Source organism: Plectropomus leopardus, chromosome 7 (assembly GCF_008729295.1).
Source record: "Plectropomus leopardus isolate mb chromosome 7, YSFRI_Pleo_2.0, whole genome shotgun sequence".
NCBI classification, from domain to species: Eukaryota; Metazoa; Chordata; class Actinopteri; order Perciformes; family Serranidae; genus Plectropomus; species Plectropomus leopardus.
Genome location: NC_056469.1, coordinates 978770 through 996200, shown reverse-complemented (window position 1 = coordinate 996200; position 17431 = coordinate 978770). Strand labels below are relative to the sequence as shown.

The following is a 17431-nucleotide window of genomic DNA, read 5'->3' as shown; positions in this document are numbered from 1 at the left end:
TTTTAATGACATACTATAGGCCTATTATGACATTTTATAATTTTTCTTTAATGACATACTATACTTTGACATTTTTCATGATTTCTTTAATGACATACAATAACATTTCAATGATTTTTTCGAACAACATACTATACTATGATGTTTTTCTGATTGTTTTGAAAGATATACTATATCTCTATATGGCTTTTATGATTTTTTTTCAAAGACATACTTAATATGACGTTTTCCTGACTTTTAAATGACGTACTATAAAAGGACATACTTTGGGTTTGTTTTAATGACATACTAATTCACATAACTTCTTTAATGACATAGTAATTTATGATTGATTTTTTTGGATTTTTTTAAACGGCATACTATACTGTGACATTATGATGGATTTTTTAAACTACTATACTATGATGTTTCTCATATTTTAATGACATACTATAGTATAACATTTTGATGATTTGTAAACAACATACTGTACTAGGACATTTTTTTGGATTTTTTAATGAGATACTATACTATGACACTTTTATGATTGTTTTTTAACAACATACTATACATTTGTGTTTTTCACAATTTCTTTGACAACATCTTACACTATGACATTTTTATCTGTTTTTGGACGACATACTAAAAGCATACTTAAAGCATAAAATTTGAATTATTTTTATTTTTGTCCATGGTTACGAAAAGTATGACAGTTCTTTTTTCTGCTGCAGAGAGGGAAGTTTGTCCCAAAGCTGTGCAACTGAGGTAAAGCAGTGAAAAAACTCAATACAGCCTCCACTCAGAGGTAGAGCGGGTCGTCCTCTAATCGGTTTCAACAGTACAGTGAAGCACAGAGGACGAAAGAGAAGAAGAGAAAGAGACTCAATGTAGTACATTATTTCTAACAGCTGTTGCATAATAGAATATTGCTCTGTTATTTAAAAAAAATTTGGGGTGGCTGTGGCTCAGAGGTAGAGTCCTCTAATCGGAAGGTCTGCGGTTTGATCCCGGGCTCCTCCAGTCAACATGTCAAAGTATCCTTTGACAAGATACTGAACCCCAAATTGCTCCCAATTGTGCGTGTGTGTGAATGGGTGAATGTGACAGTGTAGTGTGAAAGCACTTTGAGTGATCAAAAAGACTAGAAAAGCACTATACAAGTACAGTCCATTTACCATTTAGAGTGATAGTGATCGACTTTATTGTGAGATCAACATGTTAAACAGGGTCATAAAGGCCACAAGACAAGACCAGTACATTAAGACCGCCCCACTGAAAGGGGTACACATTGGTACCAGCTGCTCCATCTATGGTACAGGCTCAGTCCCTGCAGCTGTTTCAAAGACAGAATGCAGGAAATACAAGGTACAATATATATCTATACCTTGAAGACAATCACAATTAAATAAGGTAACTAAGACTAAGAGTCTTTATATCAAAGGACACAAGTCAAGTGCTTACTCTATTGCTTTGATTTATCTTGATGCATCAAGAAGGTTTTTATTAATCAACAATGAATCGACAATGTCTCAGTCAGGTAGCATAACTGACTGACACTTTATGAACATTTATTTGTGTTAATGTTTTCATGATAAAACTGAAAAGCAGTTTTTGAGCCCAGCCGTCAGAGTACAGAAGCACTGTTGGCTCATGTTGGTTACAGATGGGAACTGTGTCCAGTTAAAGCAGATGGCACCAGAAGGGCACCAGGAGTTAGTGTTAACTCAGTGTTTGAAGAAAGTTTGAGGGGCCTGGTTGCTAGGTTACCCAGAGGGCAGATCCCCTGTGGGGTCACTGTCATCAGAGCCCCTCACTGTGCCAACATCCTGTAGGCCAATCAGTGACATATCTGGCTGAACGTCCTCTTCATCTGACTGCACCAAAGGCTCGCCACTCTCCTCACTGGCTGCGTCCTCCTCTTGGTCCCACGCTGTCTCCTCAGTGGACACGTGGGTGTTTGTGGGAGGGTTCATCTGACTTCTTGAAGATTCAGAAGAGCAGGACTCAAGGTCAGGACCTGTTAGAAAAGACAATTCTTATTTCACTTGAACTTGGAACCCTGGTGCTGTCTAGCAAAACAGCCCACGTTTCAACCAGTTTTGAGGGGAACCATTTCAATCAAAGATGTGTTTTTAACAGAGGGCGTTGCACAATGCACAATGGAAGTCATCAGCAGAAAGACTGCAGATCACACTGATGACAGTGATGCAAACTTTTGTTCTATTTTTACATCTATTTGTTTATAACCCCCCCAAAAAAGCATGGACCAACTATTAATGTCATCACTGCATGCTCTTTTTTTCCTGATGATTTCTCACTTGTCTTTTCCATTGTTGCTTTCACCATTCTCTCTTTCCAAACTGTAGAATGTGACACACCCAGGTCAAGAAAAAACCTGCTATTTGTTAGTTCCAGCTGAGAACCAACTTTTCAGGCTCTGAATCAATTTATTTTTGGTCAAAATGCTCTGAACAGTTCAAAATCAGCTGCAGGGACCAGAATGGAATGTTCTATGTTGACAGCAAAAGGGGTATTGGTGACAAAGCATCAACTGAAAACCTAATTTTCATCCCCTGGAGTTCAGCCTGTCACATTCAAGACTTACCTTTTTAGTGAGGCTTTTAATTGTATTTACCTGTTTATTTATTGACTATTTATACATTTTAATCTGTTTTACCAGACACTATACTAATCTTGTAATTATTATTATTATTTTAACATTTTTATCTATTTCCTTTTTATTTTTTATTTATATATTTTAAAAATGACATTTTATCATTTTATCGGTTTTAATGAGTACTATTATTTTAGCTCTTTAATTAATTTTTTTCACTCTCTTGACCAATCAAATTGCTTGGTCGGAACTAACTGTTATATAATATCCAATATCAACATGACAACTCTTTGATATTGATATTGGATATTATACAACAGTTAGTTACCTGGTGGGTTACCTGAGGTCAGTGATGATCCAGTACTGATGTCGTCACCACTGGAGTTCAGGAAGTCATCTAAGGCCTGCTGGTCTGACATGTTAGTCACTATCATCTGATCCAGAACACGCACATCAGCTCCTGTTGGCTCTGCCAACATGCAGGCATGCACACGCAGCACACGCAGCACACGCAGCACACGCAGGCACAAACACACACACACACACACACACACCAGGAAAAGTTACATTAAAACAACTTAAGCAGCAACGAGGGCCACTCGCTTGTCGCTGTGGTGTGTCCGGCACGGTTGGCCCTCATCGACCTTGGTGGCTTTTTTTACGCCATTTCAGCACGTCAAAGCCTCGGTGGCGGTGGAGGCCACCTGTGAATAAAATCACTCTGACTGGTAGTTCAGCTTAGTTCACGATGGAAACGAAAAGAGAAATGTAAACAAAGAAATAAAATCTAAAGGAAGTTTTGTTTTTCTTTAGCCTTTTCTTTAACCTTTCCTTATGGTTTGTGTTGTTGGTGAATATATTTTGTTCTTTTAACATTAGATGGTGTTGCTAATGTGCTAAGTGGCTAACTAGTGTCACACAGTCTTCTGGATTCCCGTTTTGAATGATAAATATAGACTATCGCTATTTGCTGGTGTGGAGGGGTATTTCCTCTCATGCAGTCGTGGAACGTGCATGCTGGTTGGACGGCTGGTGTGTTTATGTGCAACTTTTGACCAAGAAACTGTGACGTGAGGCAATGCAGCGGACTTTCAAGACTGCTAGTTCTCTGATGTCAGACTGGTGTGTCTGAGCCTTTAGTGGCATCTAGTGGTGAGGTTGCAGATTGCAACCAACTGAATACCCCTCCAATCAAACCTCTGTGTTCTGTGCAACCATACAAACATGGTGGTCAAACATGGCAGACTCTGTGGAAGAGAACCCAATCCCCATGTGGATCAAAAGGGCTCATTTCCAAGAGGGTCTGCCTGCAGGCCTCCACTGTGAAGACAGTTCTTGTGCAGGCTCTACTCTCAAGTCACCTCCACTGTCAGAACAGGAAATAACACAAAAAGTACAAAATAAATGCACGGAAAAAATAAAGACACTTACAGTGGAAGCAGTGTTTTCTTTGATTAATCTTTACTTAATTAGGCAACAATGTAACATGAAAACCATCGGCTTCTTGTGTCATAAAATACCCACAGATGTCAATTCATATTAATTTCAGATGATTCCAGTAAAATGCCGCTGTATATTCTTCAAAGGGAAATTATGAATGGGTAGTGTGTGTTGGAGAGAGATTGTTCAATAATTGTCCAAAATATTGTTTTTTTTAATGAACTGATATCACTGGGCTACGTGGGCTTAGTTTATGTCCCATTTTGACGCAAACAATCAATAGCGCATGTAAATAAGATAGCATTACTTTTAAAATGTTTAAATCTTTATACTATATGTTGGTACACTGGCATAAATAGCCCTGTTACATTCTACGCACACAGAATAGGCAAAATCAAAATGCAAAATCAATATCTACACTTGAGGAATAATGGTTTTCATGTTACATTGTTGACTAATTAAGTAAAGATTAATCAAAGACAAGTGTCTATACGGTTTTATTTTGATTTTTCCGTGCATTTATTTTGTACTTTTTGTGTTATTTCCTGTTCTGAAAGTGCAGGTGACTTGAGCCTGCACCAGAACTGTCTTCACAGTGGAGGCCTGCAGGCAGACCCCTCTCCTCATTACAGGGTAACAAAAACACGATTCTTGGTTTCAAATATACAAATTTAAACATAGTAATGAATATTATAATGCATAACTGCCAATAGATTTCCCAAATTTCCCCATTACTCTGCACCCACCACTGGCACCTTGTGGTTGCTCCATTACGTTTAAAGATACTGCCACTTGCGTGCTCATGCATGTCTCGGGGTAATCATGGTCACACTGTTCACTCCAGACTTGCAGCTCCCTGCTAATTATGCCACTTTTGAAGATAACTGACAGCACCAGGTTTTATTCAGGGGCTTTAAAGAAAAGAGGCTGAATATGTGTGCATATACCAGTTAAAAGTTTTTTTTAATTTTCAGAATTATTTCACTTAACTTATTTTGACTATTTTTTGTAGATCCATAACAAAAAATCCCAATAAAGATCCAATCAAATTACAGGTTGTAAACAAAAAAGTAGGAAAAACTGCAGCAAGGAGGTGAATACTTCTGCAAGCTGCAATTCAAAGATAGATGCTGTAAATAAGTGTGACGTACCTCTGTGCTGCAGGTGTCCAGTGGACAGGTACTGCTCCACGTCTTGATTAAAGGCCTCTTCATAGACTTTCTGTCGTTCTCTCAGTTTCTGCTGCATGGCCTGCTCCAGCTCTGCCACCTTTTGAGCATGTTCAGAGTGCAGTTCCACTGCAAACACAAGACACGTGACTTTTAGAGCAGCTTCTGATCCCTACACTATTTCAAGGCAGTGTTAGTCAGCATGTCTTCATTTCACCTGATCAACAGGTTTACCATCTTTTACAACATGAAGACATCGATCAATATTCCATTTGCTTAAGGCCACACTTGCCACAGACATGGACATGGAATAACAGAGACACACTTCATCAGCCAGTCAGCAACTGAGAAGAACTACAGGGGACGCTGGTTTTCCCATGGGTGGTGTGGGTGTTGGATAACTTTATGCCTCAGGTTCATTTTGTCTATGCATCCCATAACATTCATTGTCACAAATATGGAATAATAGGGACATTACAAAAAAGGAAATATACGTTCCTACAGCTTTGTAACAAGGTAGTAATGTAATAATTACTGTGCAGTGATCAATGTGTTGCCTGATGACAGTAAAGATGCTCACCTTCCATCACCTCCAGCTCCCTCCTGTTACAAGACAAACATCACACAAGTTCCCGTTAGAACACAAACATCGTCTGACAATTAAGAATTCTTATTATGATTTGATTTTATTTCCTGGACCAACACTGAGTTTGGCCATTTTTGACTCAGCTGTTTGCCATGTCTTGTTCTGCTGTTTGTAGGGTTGCCACTGGGCATCAACATTGAGTTATGTCGTGTTAGGAGCACATTTTGTTAATAATGATTCACTCTCACCCACTGACACACACGGAACACAAAAAAGGAATTGACCTAATTACAACAGCAGTAATAAGGTGAGCCATGGTGTTAAAAAAATGTCATGTGACTTCTTTGGTCTATCCAGTGAATTCAGGCAGGAAATGAAAAAGCATTTAAAAGCTCAGAGCTGAGAGTTTAGCCGTAACATAACACCAGGGAATAACAAGCGTTGTGCATCTCAAACCTCTTCTTCTTCTTGTAGACTTCTAGTTGGTTGTTATGATGTTGTTTGAATGTCTGTTGTTCACACTGACAGCACAGAGTCTCCAGGTACACCAGTCTGCTCTCCATCTCCTCAAAGTCACCTTCCAAATAAGCTGCACGCACGCACGCACGCACGCACGCACGCACGCACGCACGCACACACACACACACACACACACACACACACACACACACACACACACACAAAGCTCAGTAGAGTGATTTAGTAGAGAGCTTTTGTGATCATATTAAGTTTTACACAATCACCAAAAGACTCCATACCGATGTTAGCAGTGATGGCATCAAGCTCACTGATGAAGGACGGCAAGCTCTGCAGCTGTTCCTGGAGCTGAGTTAGAGCTGTTCTCCTTCTCTCCCAATGTGCTGAGAGCATCACTATGTCCCCATCTACTGCCTGACACACACACACACACACACACACACACACACACACACACACACACACACACACACACACACACACACACATAGACACACAGACACACACAGACAGACAGGGTGGAGTGGAGAGGACAGCTGCTGTTTATATGAGCTACACCATCACAATAAACACTTACAAACTCACACTTATAACACTCACACTGTTCATGCATACAGCTGCTGTCACTGAACATAATCAAAGATTTTCATTAAGCTGGGCGATATGATGACTTTATTATTATTAATGATATTGCCTGGCCAAGATAATGGTTCTCACATGTCCACAATAAATGGTACATGGTAAATGGACTGTACTTGTATAGGGCTTTTCTTGTCTTTTTGACCATTTAAAGCACCTTTTACAGGGCATTTCACATTTACACATTCACACACATTCACACAGTGGTGGCCGAGGCTACTGTACAAGGTGCCACCTACTAGATAGTAACCACTCATACGAATGCACACTCCGTTTTTTTTTCTTCTATTTATTTACTTGTTTTTTATTTATTCATATTTTTTTAATTACTTATCCTTCTTAGTCGTCAACCTAGGTTACATTTACTCTGGTTGTTTAATTACAGCCAGATTATTTACATGTTTCATTTTATTGTCTTATTTGTAAAAATATTTAACAATATTTATATGATTTAAAACTACTGTTTTTCGATGCAGAGACATACTTTATTGTTTGTTTTGTGTAAAAAGAGGGGAACAACACTTGTAATTCTGTAATGTTGTCATTTGTTGATCCCTAATAAAAAAAGATTAATTAAAAAAACAAAAAAAAACAGCGCATCAAAAAAAAAAAGTAATAACATGCTAGCATACTGAATGTCTGACCCTGTGCAGAATCAGCCATGCAACTCTGACTCAAGCAGAAAGATGTCCGCTCTCATTATTTTTGGTTTTAAACCAAATGAAAAGGAAAGCTGTAGCAACACCACAAAATCTCCACTACTATTTTAAAACTCACCATCCAGGGAGGTAGTTAGCACCGCACACTGATTCACCATTATATACTGTACACCCTGCTGAAATTCCAGGACGGTATAAAAGGTATGTACTCCTCAAGCCTAATACCAGTCTGCAGTCTACCTCCAAGCTCTCACAAAAGGACTGCCCCCTCTACAGTGTTTCTGTGGTATAGAAAACCACTCACAGACAGATATTATCTAATTCAACAGCATAGAGATGTTACTGAAAACTTCTGCCTGCTGTAGGGATGCAACTAATTATTTCACTATTAGAAGATAGAAGGTAGATTTATTTGTTATTTTTTAAACAAAGTTAAAAAAATTACTTTTGTCCTTGATCCTGCTACAGCTTTAGAGTTGAAGGATGAGTTGATTAAAATCAGCAGCTACTATGAATATTCCATCTGGTTGCTCAGGCATGTTGCTGCTGATGGCATCATTCAATTCCTGCAGTGTATTTTGTGGATTTGCATCAGAGTCTTGGGTCCTTTTGGTTGCCAAAGAGGTCCAGTGCAACAGCTTGAGGTCTGCTGCATTCAGTCCAAACCCCACACTACTTTTTATGTCTCTATCGCAGGAAAGTTGAGCTTCATCATGCTTCATGGAGTCGAAAAAATAGAAAAATACAGCAAAACATAGCCCAAAAAAAAGTAGCAGGGATATAGGGCTTACAAATATAGAGTCAAAAAAAAAAATCCAAACCCCACACAACTTTTTCCTGATGTTGATAAGTCCTTCTCTATCGTAGAAAAGTCGTGCTTCAGGAGAAGGGGCCATGGAGTCGGAAAAATAGGAAAATAGAGCAAAAAAGTAGCAAGGATTTGAAGAGCTACTGGCTGCTCCATCCATGATCAAAGAAGTCTCAATGCCCACAACGACTTCTTCAAGTCTCATTTTGCCCGACCAGATGTCCACAGCCATAAATATTCTGATATATAACAGAGAGGCAGCAGATCCTCGTGAATCAGAAAATAGTTATTACTTTGGCACTTCCTTCAATGGTTAAGTGATTATTAAAATCTGCCGATAAAATATCCAATTGGCTAATTAATAAATCCTTTTAGCTCTAGAAGTGTTTTCTTGCCGAGGTGGGTCCTGAGCTCGGACTCCCCCCTAGCTCACTTAAACACAATGGAATGAGCTGACATTTCTGTCTGAAGTGTTTTTCTAAAATACTAAGGTTTAAGTTTATCCAGCACTTCACCACACCGGTGTCTGACAGTATTTTGTCAACCTGCTGCCACCACAAGATGTACGTTTGTTCATCTGCTGAGAATATCCTTATTTGAAATTCCAGAGACATTCACACAGGCATACCACCCAGCCCACAACATACTGTAACTCATGAATGTTGTCTAAAGAAGTGATGTTACTCCTACCTCTGCAGCCTGAGCGCAGTCTTTAGTTCTTTTATGGAGCAGAAACCAGCTCTCCTCATACCTGCAGACACACACAGATCTCCATTAACACACAACAACACAACACACCCACTATACACATGAACACTGCTTGGAAATGCACTGAAGTGTGTGTGTGTGTGTGTGTGTGTGTGTGTGTGTTTGTGTGTTTGTGTGTGTGTGTGTGTGTAGACCTGCTGAGGATGTCCAGTCCAGCAGTGAAATGAGGAAAGCTCTCTTCAAACCTGAGAAGCAAACAGGAGAATCAGACAAATTTGAATAACGAATGAATACAGTGAGGCAGAGACGTCAAGGGTGTCCTGCGGACGCTTTTCAGCAGAGACTGCATGTGTTTGGGACACTGTGGAGGCAGCAGCAGATCAGATATGTAAAGTGTTTTTTTGATAAACCTTTATTTTGTTGTTTGTGAAATGGTTAGTGATGTTGAGATCAAATTGTAACTAAACAGGCAAGTGAATGTAAAACTGTGTGACATGTCTCCATTAAAGATGATACAGAGTGTGAGTGGAGGCTGAGCTGTCAGTTCGGTTTTGAGTGTTGGCAGGCCATTGGAGAAGAATGTTTGACCTTGCTAGCAATACCTTTATATCAGAATTACACTCACACACACACACACACACACACACACACACACACACACACACACACACACACACAATGGTTTTCTGCTGACCTGGGTCTCCTCCGGATTTTGGTGTCTCTGGATTTGTCTCCAAGGGTCTTGAAGCTAAAGGAAGAGACAAAGAGAGGTGTCCTAGGTTTAGGTCAGATAGGATAGGTTTAGTCCGCCAGGGGACTTTCTGTGATACACTGAGCTGTAGTGGACTACCTTGGCATGGTCTTTTCATTTTCCCTCTGTGGATCTCAAGAGCTCAACTTTCCCTATACAAGTGGGGGACACGTCAAGAGAGACTGTTTTATGAACCCAGAGAATTTAACAGAGGGTTCTAAATTAACTGTGTTTGGACTCCCCAGTGGACATCTGCAAACAGGTTCTGCTTTTAAGCCACAGAAATTGTCAGCCTTTGACACTTTCCAGCTCAAGATGCCATGAGAGATGGGTGTTTTGGGGGGTCTCATCTAGTCCACAACAGGGTGTTAAGACATCCCGATGACCTTCTGGGGTCATTCAGACATGCAAGAACAGCTGTTCATCACCCTTCTTTGACTGAAGTTTGGTGTAGAGGACTGGAGATACATTTCTACCAAGAATTTGAGAAGGGCCAACAAGATTATGTGATGATCCTCATTTTAAAATGTAATCCTCTGTCTACCTCTCTCTCTATCTTTCTCTCTCTCTATTGCCTCTCTCTCTTTGCTGTCTCAGTCCACACGTACACCGACAAACAAACAGATCTCCTTCACTCTCGTGCCCTCATCACGGCCCGCGGTCAGATTTCATGCGGCCCGCAGCTTCGGTTTTATAATGTATTATTTATGGCCCGCTAGGACTGTCAAACAGGATAATTAAATCATATAAGGTTCGAAATGCAATTTTGCCTTTCACCTCACAGTGGCAGTACCACTCTAACTCTATCTGGCTCTGTGACCTCGCTGTGAACCCTTCTTGCTCATTTCTGCCGTAGGCCTGTATATAAAAAGAGGAAAGTCGACAGTGAGGGCCGCTGCGTCCAGGAGAGATGGGAATTACAATATTTTTTCACTGAAAGTCGAAGCAATTATGTTTGCCTAATTTGTCAAGAGATTGTTGCCTTGTTGACGGAATTCAAAGTAAAGAGACACTACCAAACAAAACAAGCTAACGCATACAGCAAGCTAACAGGGAGTCAGCGCGCTGAAAAAGTGAAGCAAATACAAGCAGCTTTGGCCTCTCAACAGTGAGTCTTCACGCAGGCCTGTGAGGCAAATGAAAACGTCACCAAAGCAAGCTACGAAGTGGCCATGTTAATCGCCAAACATGGCAAACCTTTCACAGAGGGAACGTTTATCAAACTCCTACAATCCAGAAATGAGTCAGCATTTCAGCACCTCCAGTTCCCCCTTATCAATGTCAATGTGTTTTGGTTAAAAGCCTGAAATATGGTCTGTGGTTAACACAAGCTGAAGATATTTCATGTTTTGTTCTAAGATCAGCGCATACCCCACTGTGAACTCTGAAGCTTTTAATGTGTCCTAAAAAAGACGGTTGCTAGCAAGTGTCTAAATGAGACAACAGAACGTCATCATGCTGAACCACGCTGAACACCAGGATTCAAAACTCATAAAGTGGTTTTCATGCGTGAAAATTATCCTGCTGAACAAAACATTTAAGTATCATAATGTTTGTTTACCGCTTATTTCCTGCAATGATCCAAAATCCAGTGGAAAAATCCGTGTCAGTCTATAGAAAAATGTCACCCCTGGGGGAATCTATAACAATGGGGTGAAAATTAACTCCTTTTACAATCGCATCTTAGTAGCTCACTGCCATCTGTTACGCCCACACAGATGGTAGTGAGCTACTCTGTAAGGTCCTGGCCTCATCAGTCACTGAAGTTCAGTGTGGACACTTGGACAGTGGACAGAAGAAACCAGGGGTCCACTGCATGCTGCTGTCTGAACATCTGATTTGGGTCCGCACATTGTCCGCAGTATCAGTATTGATACTTTTTGAATAGATGTGGGTTTTACACAGTGGTTTTAAGACAAAGTATTTTTTGAGAGTAGCTGTACTTTATTTAGTTTTGTTTTTGTCAACTTTTACTTTTACTCCCTTACATTTACCCTCAGCATCTTAGTTAATTACTATAAAATAAGGTAGGAAGGGCGTGGGGAAGGAGGGAAGGAATTGGAGGGAAGGAAGAATTGGATTTTGTTCTTTAAATCCTGAAAGTTATGAAGAAGACTTCATTTCAGTGTAATATAAGCTCAGTTTTTAAGGTGGTGCATGTTACAAAGAAACAAACATCATAGCCCTTCAGAATTCTGACTGCTTGCTTTTTTATTACCAACACTTACTTGTTCTTTTCATTTCCATACTTGAGCACATTTAATATCATAAAAAAAATCTTTTGACACTTGAGTACAATAAATATCAGATTCTTTAAGACTTTTACCAAAGTCATATTCTAATAGGGGCCTTTATCTTCTACCAAAGTCATTTTCTGGAAAGATATCTGTGCTTCTACTGGCTTCCAGCTCCTTCACTGCTGCAGTATGAACAGCAGACTGATGGCTTCGCTGAAACCTCATCACATGACCGTCAGCTGAGAGCAATAACAGGAAGAGACTGAGCTTACAGGACGATGGGAAACTGTCCAAAGTGACAGAGGCAGTGAATGTAAGAGACCGCTTGTTTAAAATCACAGGAGGTGAGCTGTGTGTGTCAGAACGTTTCAGCTGACACACACACAGCAACATTTCAGAGCAATGAGCCTGCAGACAGCCGAAGTTCGCCTCAGATCTGCTTTTCCCAGAGTGCTCTGTGCCAGGAGGGCATCTCTGATGAAGAAGAGTGAACAGATTCATGTACTTCCTCTGTGAACGCTATAAAGCCACTCTCGGGTTTGCGAAACCTGTATTCTAATGACGAGGGAGGGAGATTTCATTGATGGAGTCACATCCAACAATCGACCACATTGGACCAGATGCACTTAAATATCACTGACTCAGGCTAGTTATGGTTTGACCTCATATGTCGAAGCAAAAAAAAAAAAAAAAAAAAAACAGAGGCTCGGTCAGAAATCAAACTTAGGTTTCCCTTAACTTCCCCCTTAACAGTCGTATCGGAAGATACGAATCTAAAGCGAACTTCAGCGTAGTAGTAGCAGTTAGTTTACTTATCAGATCTCTGCTGGTGTTCGATCATGAGGTGTGCATGTTATTCTGTGACAGCTTCTAGCACACACGTCTAGGATGATCACATGATGCTATTCGCCGCTCGAGGCTCACGGTGGGTTTAGTGTCAAAGAGCAGACGTACCCGGTGGTGAAATCCTGCTGCACCATGTGAAGTCTTTCTCTGAAGTTCTCAAACATGATTCCTCTCTCTTCTGTTCTTATATGCTGATCTTTGTCATCTGGAAACAGTCTGTTGACACTGCTGATACTATCTGTCAGGAACCTCCCGTCTGTTCTTCTTCTGCGGCTTTATATTTTCTTGTCAGTCGCTATTCAAAAAGTCTCATCATCGCCACCTGCTGGATTAAAACTGAGGCTCCACCATAGACTGTTTATTAAGATCACTATAATAAAAAAGAAAAGAAAAAATAGAATAAATAGAAAAAATGCACCCGGCAGATAAATATTCAAAGTGATTTTATTGCAAATTCTAATTCAAATAATTCACATTTATACAGGTTTTTTTTTTTTTTTTTTTTTTACAGTTACCTTAGATGTCGCTGCACCAATATTTGCTGTTTCATGTGTTTCATGTTATCATATTTCCTTGTGGCTGACAGAGTTTGCTCTTACTGTAAAATGAGCACACAATGACAGAAATAACACAAAACAACTGACTGACAACAACTTCAGTAACACTGTACAGATGCATTAACATGTATGAGACAACATAAATTCACGGTCAGGAATAAAGGCATGAACTCATTTGCTGTGGAAGGACCTCAGTCTCAGCTGGAGAACTCAAATCAGTGAGCTCCATGGCTGCTGTGAAAATTAAAGAAAAACTCTGTCCACATGAAATGTCAGTATCTGCAAAAAACATAAATCTCTTGCACATTTTTGCACTTAAAATTTTTCAAGACGGCTAGAAGAGTCATGGCAGATGTTCAATGAAGTGGTAGTTTTAAACAAAAATGTTTGTTTTTCAAATGAACTCCAAACCATTTCAAATGAACTTGACTGCTGAAACCAGCACATGGTCAGCTGGATTGACCACATACCCATTTTATGATTTTCCATGAAAGGCCATTTAGCCAAGATGTGTCAAAGGAAAAAAAATGTTACAATAAATATTGAAAAATCTGGCAGAAACTCATTTTGTGTGGCTCCACCCACACAGCATGTAGCATCCCTTCTTTAGAATGTGTGAGTGGGAATAAGTGAGATGTTCAATAAACTAGTAATCACACGTCATACACAGTGTGAATCTTTATCAGGAAGCCACATCGTCTGTAAACTGCTTAGCATTGTGTACTTTAAGGGGGGGAGTCCTGTCATCCAGCTTTAAAACTCATGCAAAACCAACATCTTCTTCAGTTTAAAAAGGAAGCATTTTCCATCATGTAGCTGCCAATGTTAAAGGGATACTTCCCAAATTTTTAACCAGCTTTGTATCACATCAGTGTGGGTAGTATGTGTAAGTGAACTGTGTTAAACTTTCTGAAATCTTACCAGAACCCAGGAAATGCAAATCACAGTTTTCTGTTTTTATGTAAGTTTAAACACTATCCCATTTTTGTATTGTCGTTGAACTAATGAGGATTAATATCTTTTAAAGTCAACTGCATTGAGTACAGTTTTATGCACGTCCTCTAACCATACACAACAGGCCTTTCCACACCCGAAGTGTGATGAATTATTAACACGAAAAGACAAAATACCTGCCTGCAAAGATTTCAGATCAAAACTATTCATACCAGCAGCAATGCAAAGTTGCAACAGATACAATGCATTTTCAATCAAAGGTTTTTAAGCAAATAGATTTAACAGCAGTGATGCGAATTTAGGACTACCAGGATCCCGCTGACCCAGAGCTGTCTGAGGTCAATTTGTCAAGCCTAGGGTACGGTTAACTATTTTATGGAGCTTCTTTTTATGAACTACTCTGTGAGAATTTGAGTTCCCTCTGGTAAACAGTTTTGCAGTGTCTATGTCTCTTATTGTGCAAAGTTTTAACAGAGTTTGGAGTTAAAAAGGTAATAAAGGAGTAATAGAGTTTGCAGTTTTGGCTTACAGTTTGCAGTTTTGGCTTACAAAAATGGGATAATGGCTGAGGATTATGCAAAGTGATTGGTTGATGCCTTTTCTCACTGTGTGAAAGCTTAGAAAAATGGACCTCGCCCTCCCTATAAAAATCATATTGCTTTTTATAGCAACTTTCGTGCTCTGTGTTGAAAGTACTCAGAACCAAAACAACAGCTCAAAAAATATATTGACAAAGAATTTATCGTACTGAGGAAACCATAAGTTAGTTAAACGTGCTGGTGAGCAAATGCACTGATCTGACCGAGAGGATATGTCATCTGAACAGAGTATAATTAACTAATTTACAAACACATTTGTCAATAACTTTATTAAAGCTCCTGTGTGTAGAAATATCATGACAATCTAAAAATGATTTTGATGGCAGAAGAAAGGACAACAGCACCCACTGCTGTCTCAAAAAATGGCTGTTTTCATTTTTTCTATTCATTTAGAGTCCCCAGAGTTAGTTCATGTTTGAATGCTACACACAGGGGCTTTACTGTAAAGAAATGTGCAATATTAATTTCATTTTTTTAAAGTAAAGTTATGATTTGTTACCACTTTTCTATTTAACCCCCCAGCTTATGAGCAAGTTAATAGCACCTGATAGCACCTGAAGTAATCCTAAAACCTCCTCACATTTCAACAGAGTCCATGATAGTATCTGATGTGGTGATGAATCCACTCATTTATCACACAGCCTCATCAAACCATGTCACCTGTATTTACTGAGGTGTTTTATGTTTGTTCACCTGCCTGTCCACACACATCTTTCTATTTGGACAGATTTGCTTACCCACACAGACTCTGAAATAACACATCTGTGTGCAGCCCCCACAGTGTGGGCGTAAAACAAGAAATCAGTCAGTTCAAACTAGTTTTGTTCTTGTATACTTTACTTGTAAGCTATTTGAAAATAAGAGCTGACCACTGAGTAGAGCGCTAGTTTGAGAGGTCCTGATCCTCTGCAGGCTGGTGAAGCCAGTTTGGCTGGTGACTGTGCAGCTGGTTTGCCTCTCTCAGGTCCTGGTGGCTGTGATGGAGCTCAGGGTCCATGTGGACAGTTGGACGTTTCTGTTTTGCTTACGTGCCACTGACTACTTAAAGGATAGTTTCACTTTTTCTAAGTCTGTCTTCAAACGATACTCACATGCCCACATGTCCACCGAAAAAAGGGTTTAGCTCCCTCTTATCGCTCCTCCTGTTCACACTGTCCATCAACCCTTTGAAACCTGGAGCCTCATCACTTTCCTTGTGCTGCTTTCGGACACCTGTCACAAGTATTTAAACCTCTGAACCCTGGGCAAATTGGTGCGATTTCTTTCTAAATCATGGGGGGGGGGCAATGATCAACTTGTACTTGTATAGCGCTTTTCTAGTCTTATTGACCACTCAAAGCACTTTCACTCTACGTTGTGACATTCACCCATTCACACACACATTCACACACTGGTGGCTTGCCCGGAGGAGCCAGGGATTAAACAGCTGACCTTCCGATCAGAGGACGATGTGCTCTACCTCTGAGTCACAGTCGCCCCAACAACGCAAGTCAGAAATGTTTCACAAATTGCAAGAAATAGATTTTGAAAATTGTTTTAAAAGAGCTAAGAGAAAATGTCTAGGGGCAAAGAGAACAGCTAGAGGAAAACTATATTTAAAATGATCTTTATTACATAAGTAATGTTATGTTACAAAATTATTAGAACTTTTAATGACTTGTTTTATTGATGTGTAATATATATATATATATATATATATATATATATATATATATATATATATATATATATATATATATATATATATTATATATACAGTATATATATACAGTACTGTGCAAAAGTCTTAGGCCACTTTGAACTTTGTTATTTTAGCAAGGTTATAAGGACCATACATATTTATTTCTCAGTAGTCTCTTTACTAAAACACAACCAGTATACAGTATTAAAAATGCAAATATTTCAGAATAAAACAGCCTCATCAGGCTTACATTGCAAATATTTACTGTGGCCTCCCTTTCCACTTAGCATGTCTTGAACTCGCTTAGGCAGGCATTATGAGATTTACCATACTAATCTGGTGTATTTACACCAGGTAGCATTCAAGAAATGTCCAAATGTCAATATTGATTGTTTGAGCTACCTTTTGTTATGGTTGTATGATTCCTTGTTTCACACTAAATATTGACTTCAGTCAGAGGAACCATTTTGTTTTGACTTTATTGCTGTTTTAAACATTGTACATGTTCTCTGTATTCTTTGTATCTTCATAAAGAGACTAAGCAATAAATGTTTTCTAAAACAAAAAATCTATGGTGGCCTAAGATTTTTGCACAGTACTGTATACACACACACACACACACACACACACACACACACACACACACACACACACATATCTTGAACTTTTTACAAGTTTCTTGCCATTTTCTTGGTTGTTTCTTCTTTTGTTACTCATTGCCATCTTC

General features: G+C 39.4%; 1 protein-coding gene across 1 annotated transcript; it reads right to left on the bottom strand.

Annotated features, from left to right (window-relative positions):
* Positions 1 to 1156: 1156 nt before the first annotated feature.
* LOC121945342 (dysbindin-A-like) lies at positions 1157 to 13172 on the bottom strand. Its single transcript, XM_042489471.1, has 10 exons — positions 13022 to 13172; positions 9774 to 9827; positions 9274 to 9324; positions 9062 to 9122; positions 6547 to 6679; positions 6245 to 6377; positions 5783 to 5805; positions 5185 to 5331; positions 2934 to 3062; positions 1157 to 1996 (listed from the first exon to the last, which is right to left on the bottom strand). The coding sequence occupies exons 1-10, from the start codon at positions 13075 to 13077 to the stop codon at positions 1743 to 1745; spliced, it is 1041 nt and encodes a 346-aa protein (XP_042345405.1). The 5' UTR covers positions 13078 to 13172; the 3' UTR covers positions 1157 to 1742.
* Between the last annotated feature and the right edge of the window lie 4259 nt (positions 13173 to 17431).

What these genes read in the sequence shown, in the direction of transcription:
- LOC121945342 (XM_042489471.1), bottom strand. Translation starts at nt 13,077, where the DNA reads ATGTTTGAGAACTTCAGAGAAAGACTTCACATGGTGCAGCAGGATTTC. An exon ending in CAGCAGGATTTCACCACCGG is followed by an intron (nt 9,828 to 13,021) that starts GTACGTCTGCTC and finishes CTCTTCCTTTAG; the next exon opens with CTTCAAGACCCTTGGAGACA. An exon ending in TGGATCATCACTGACCTCAG is followed by an intron (nt 1,997 to 2,933) that starts GTAACCCACCAG and finishes CTTTTCTAACAG; the next exon opens with GTCCTGACCTTGAGTCCTGC.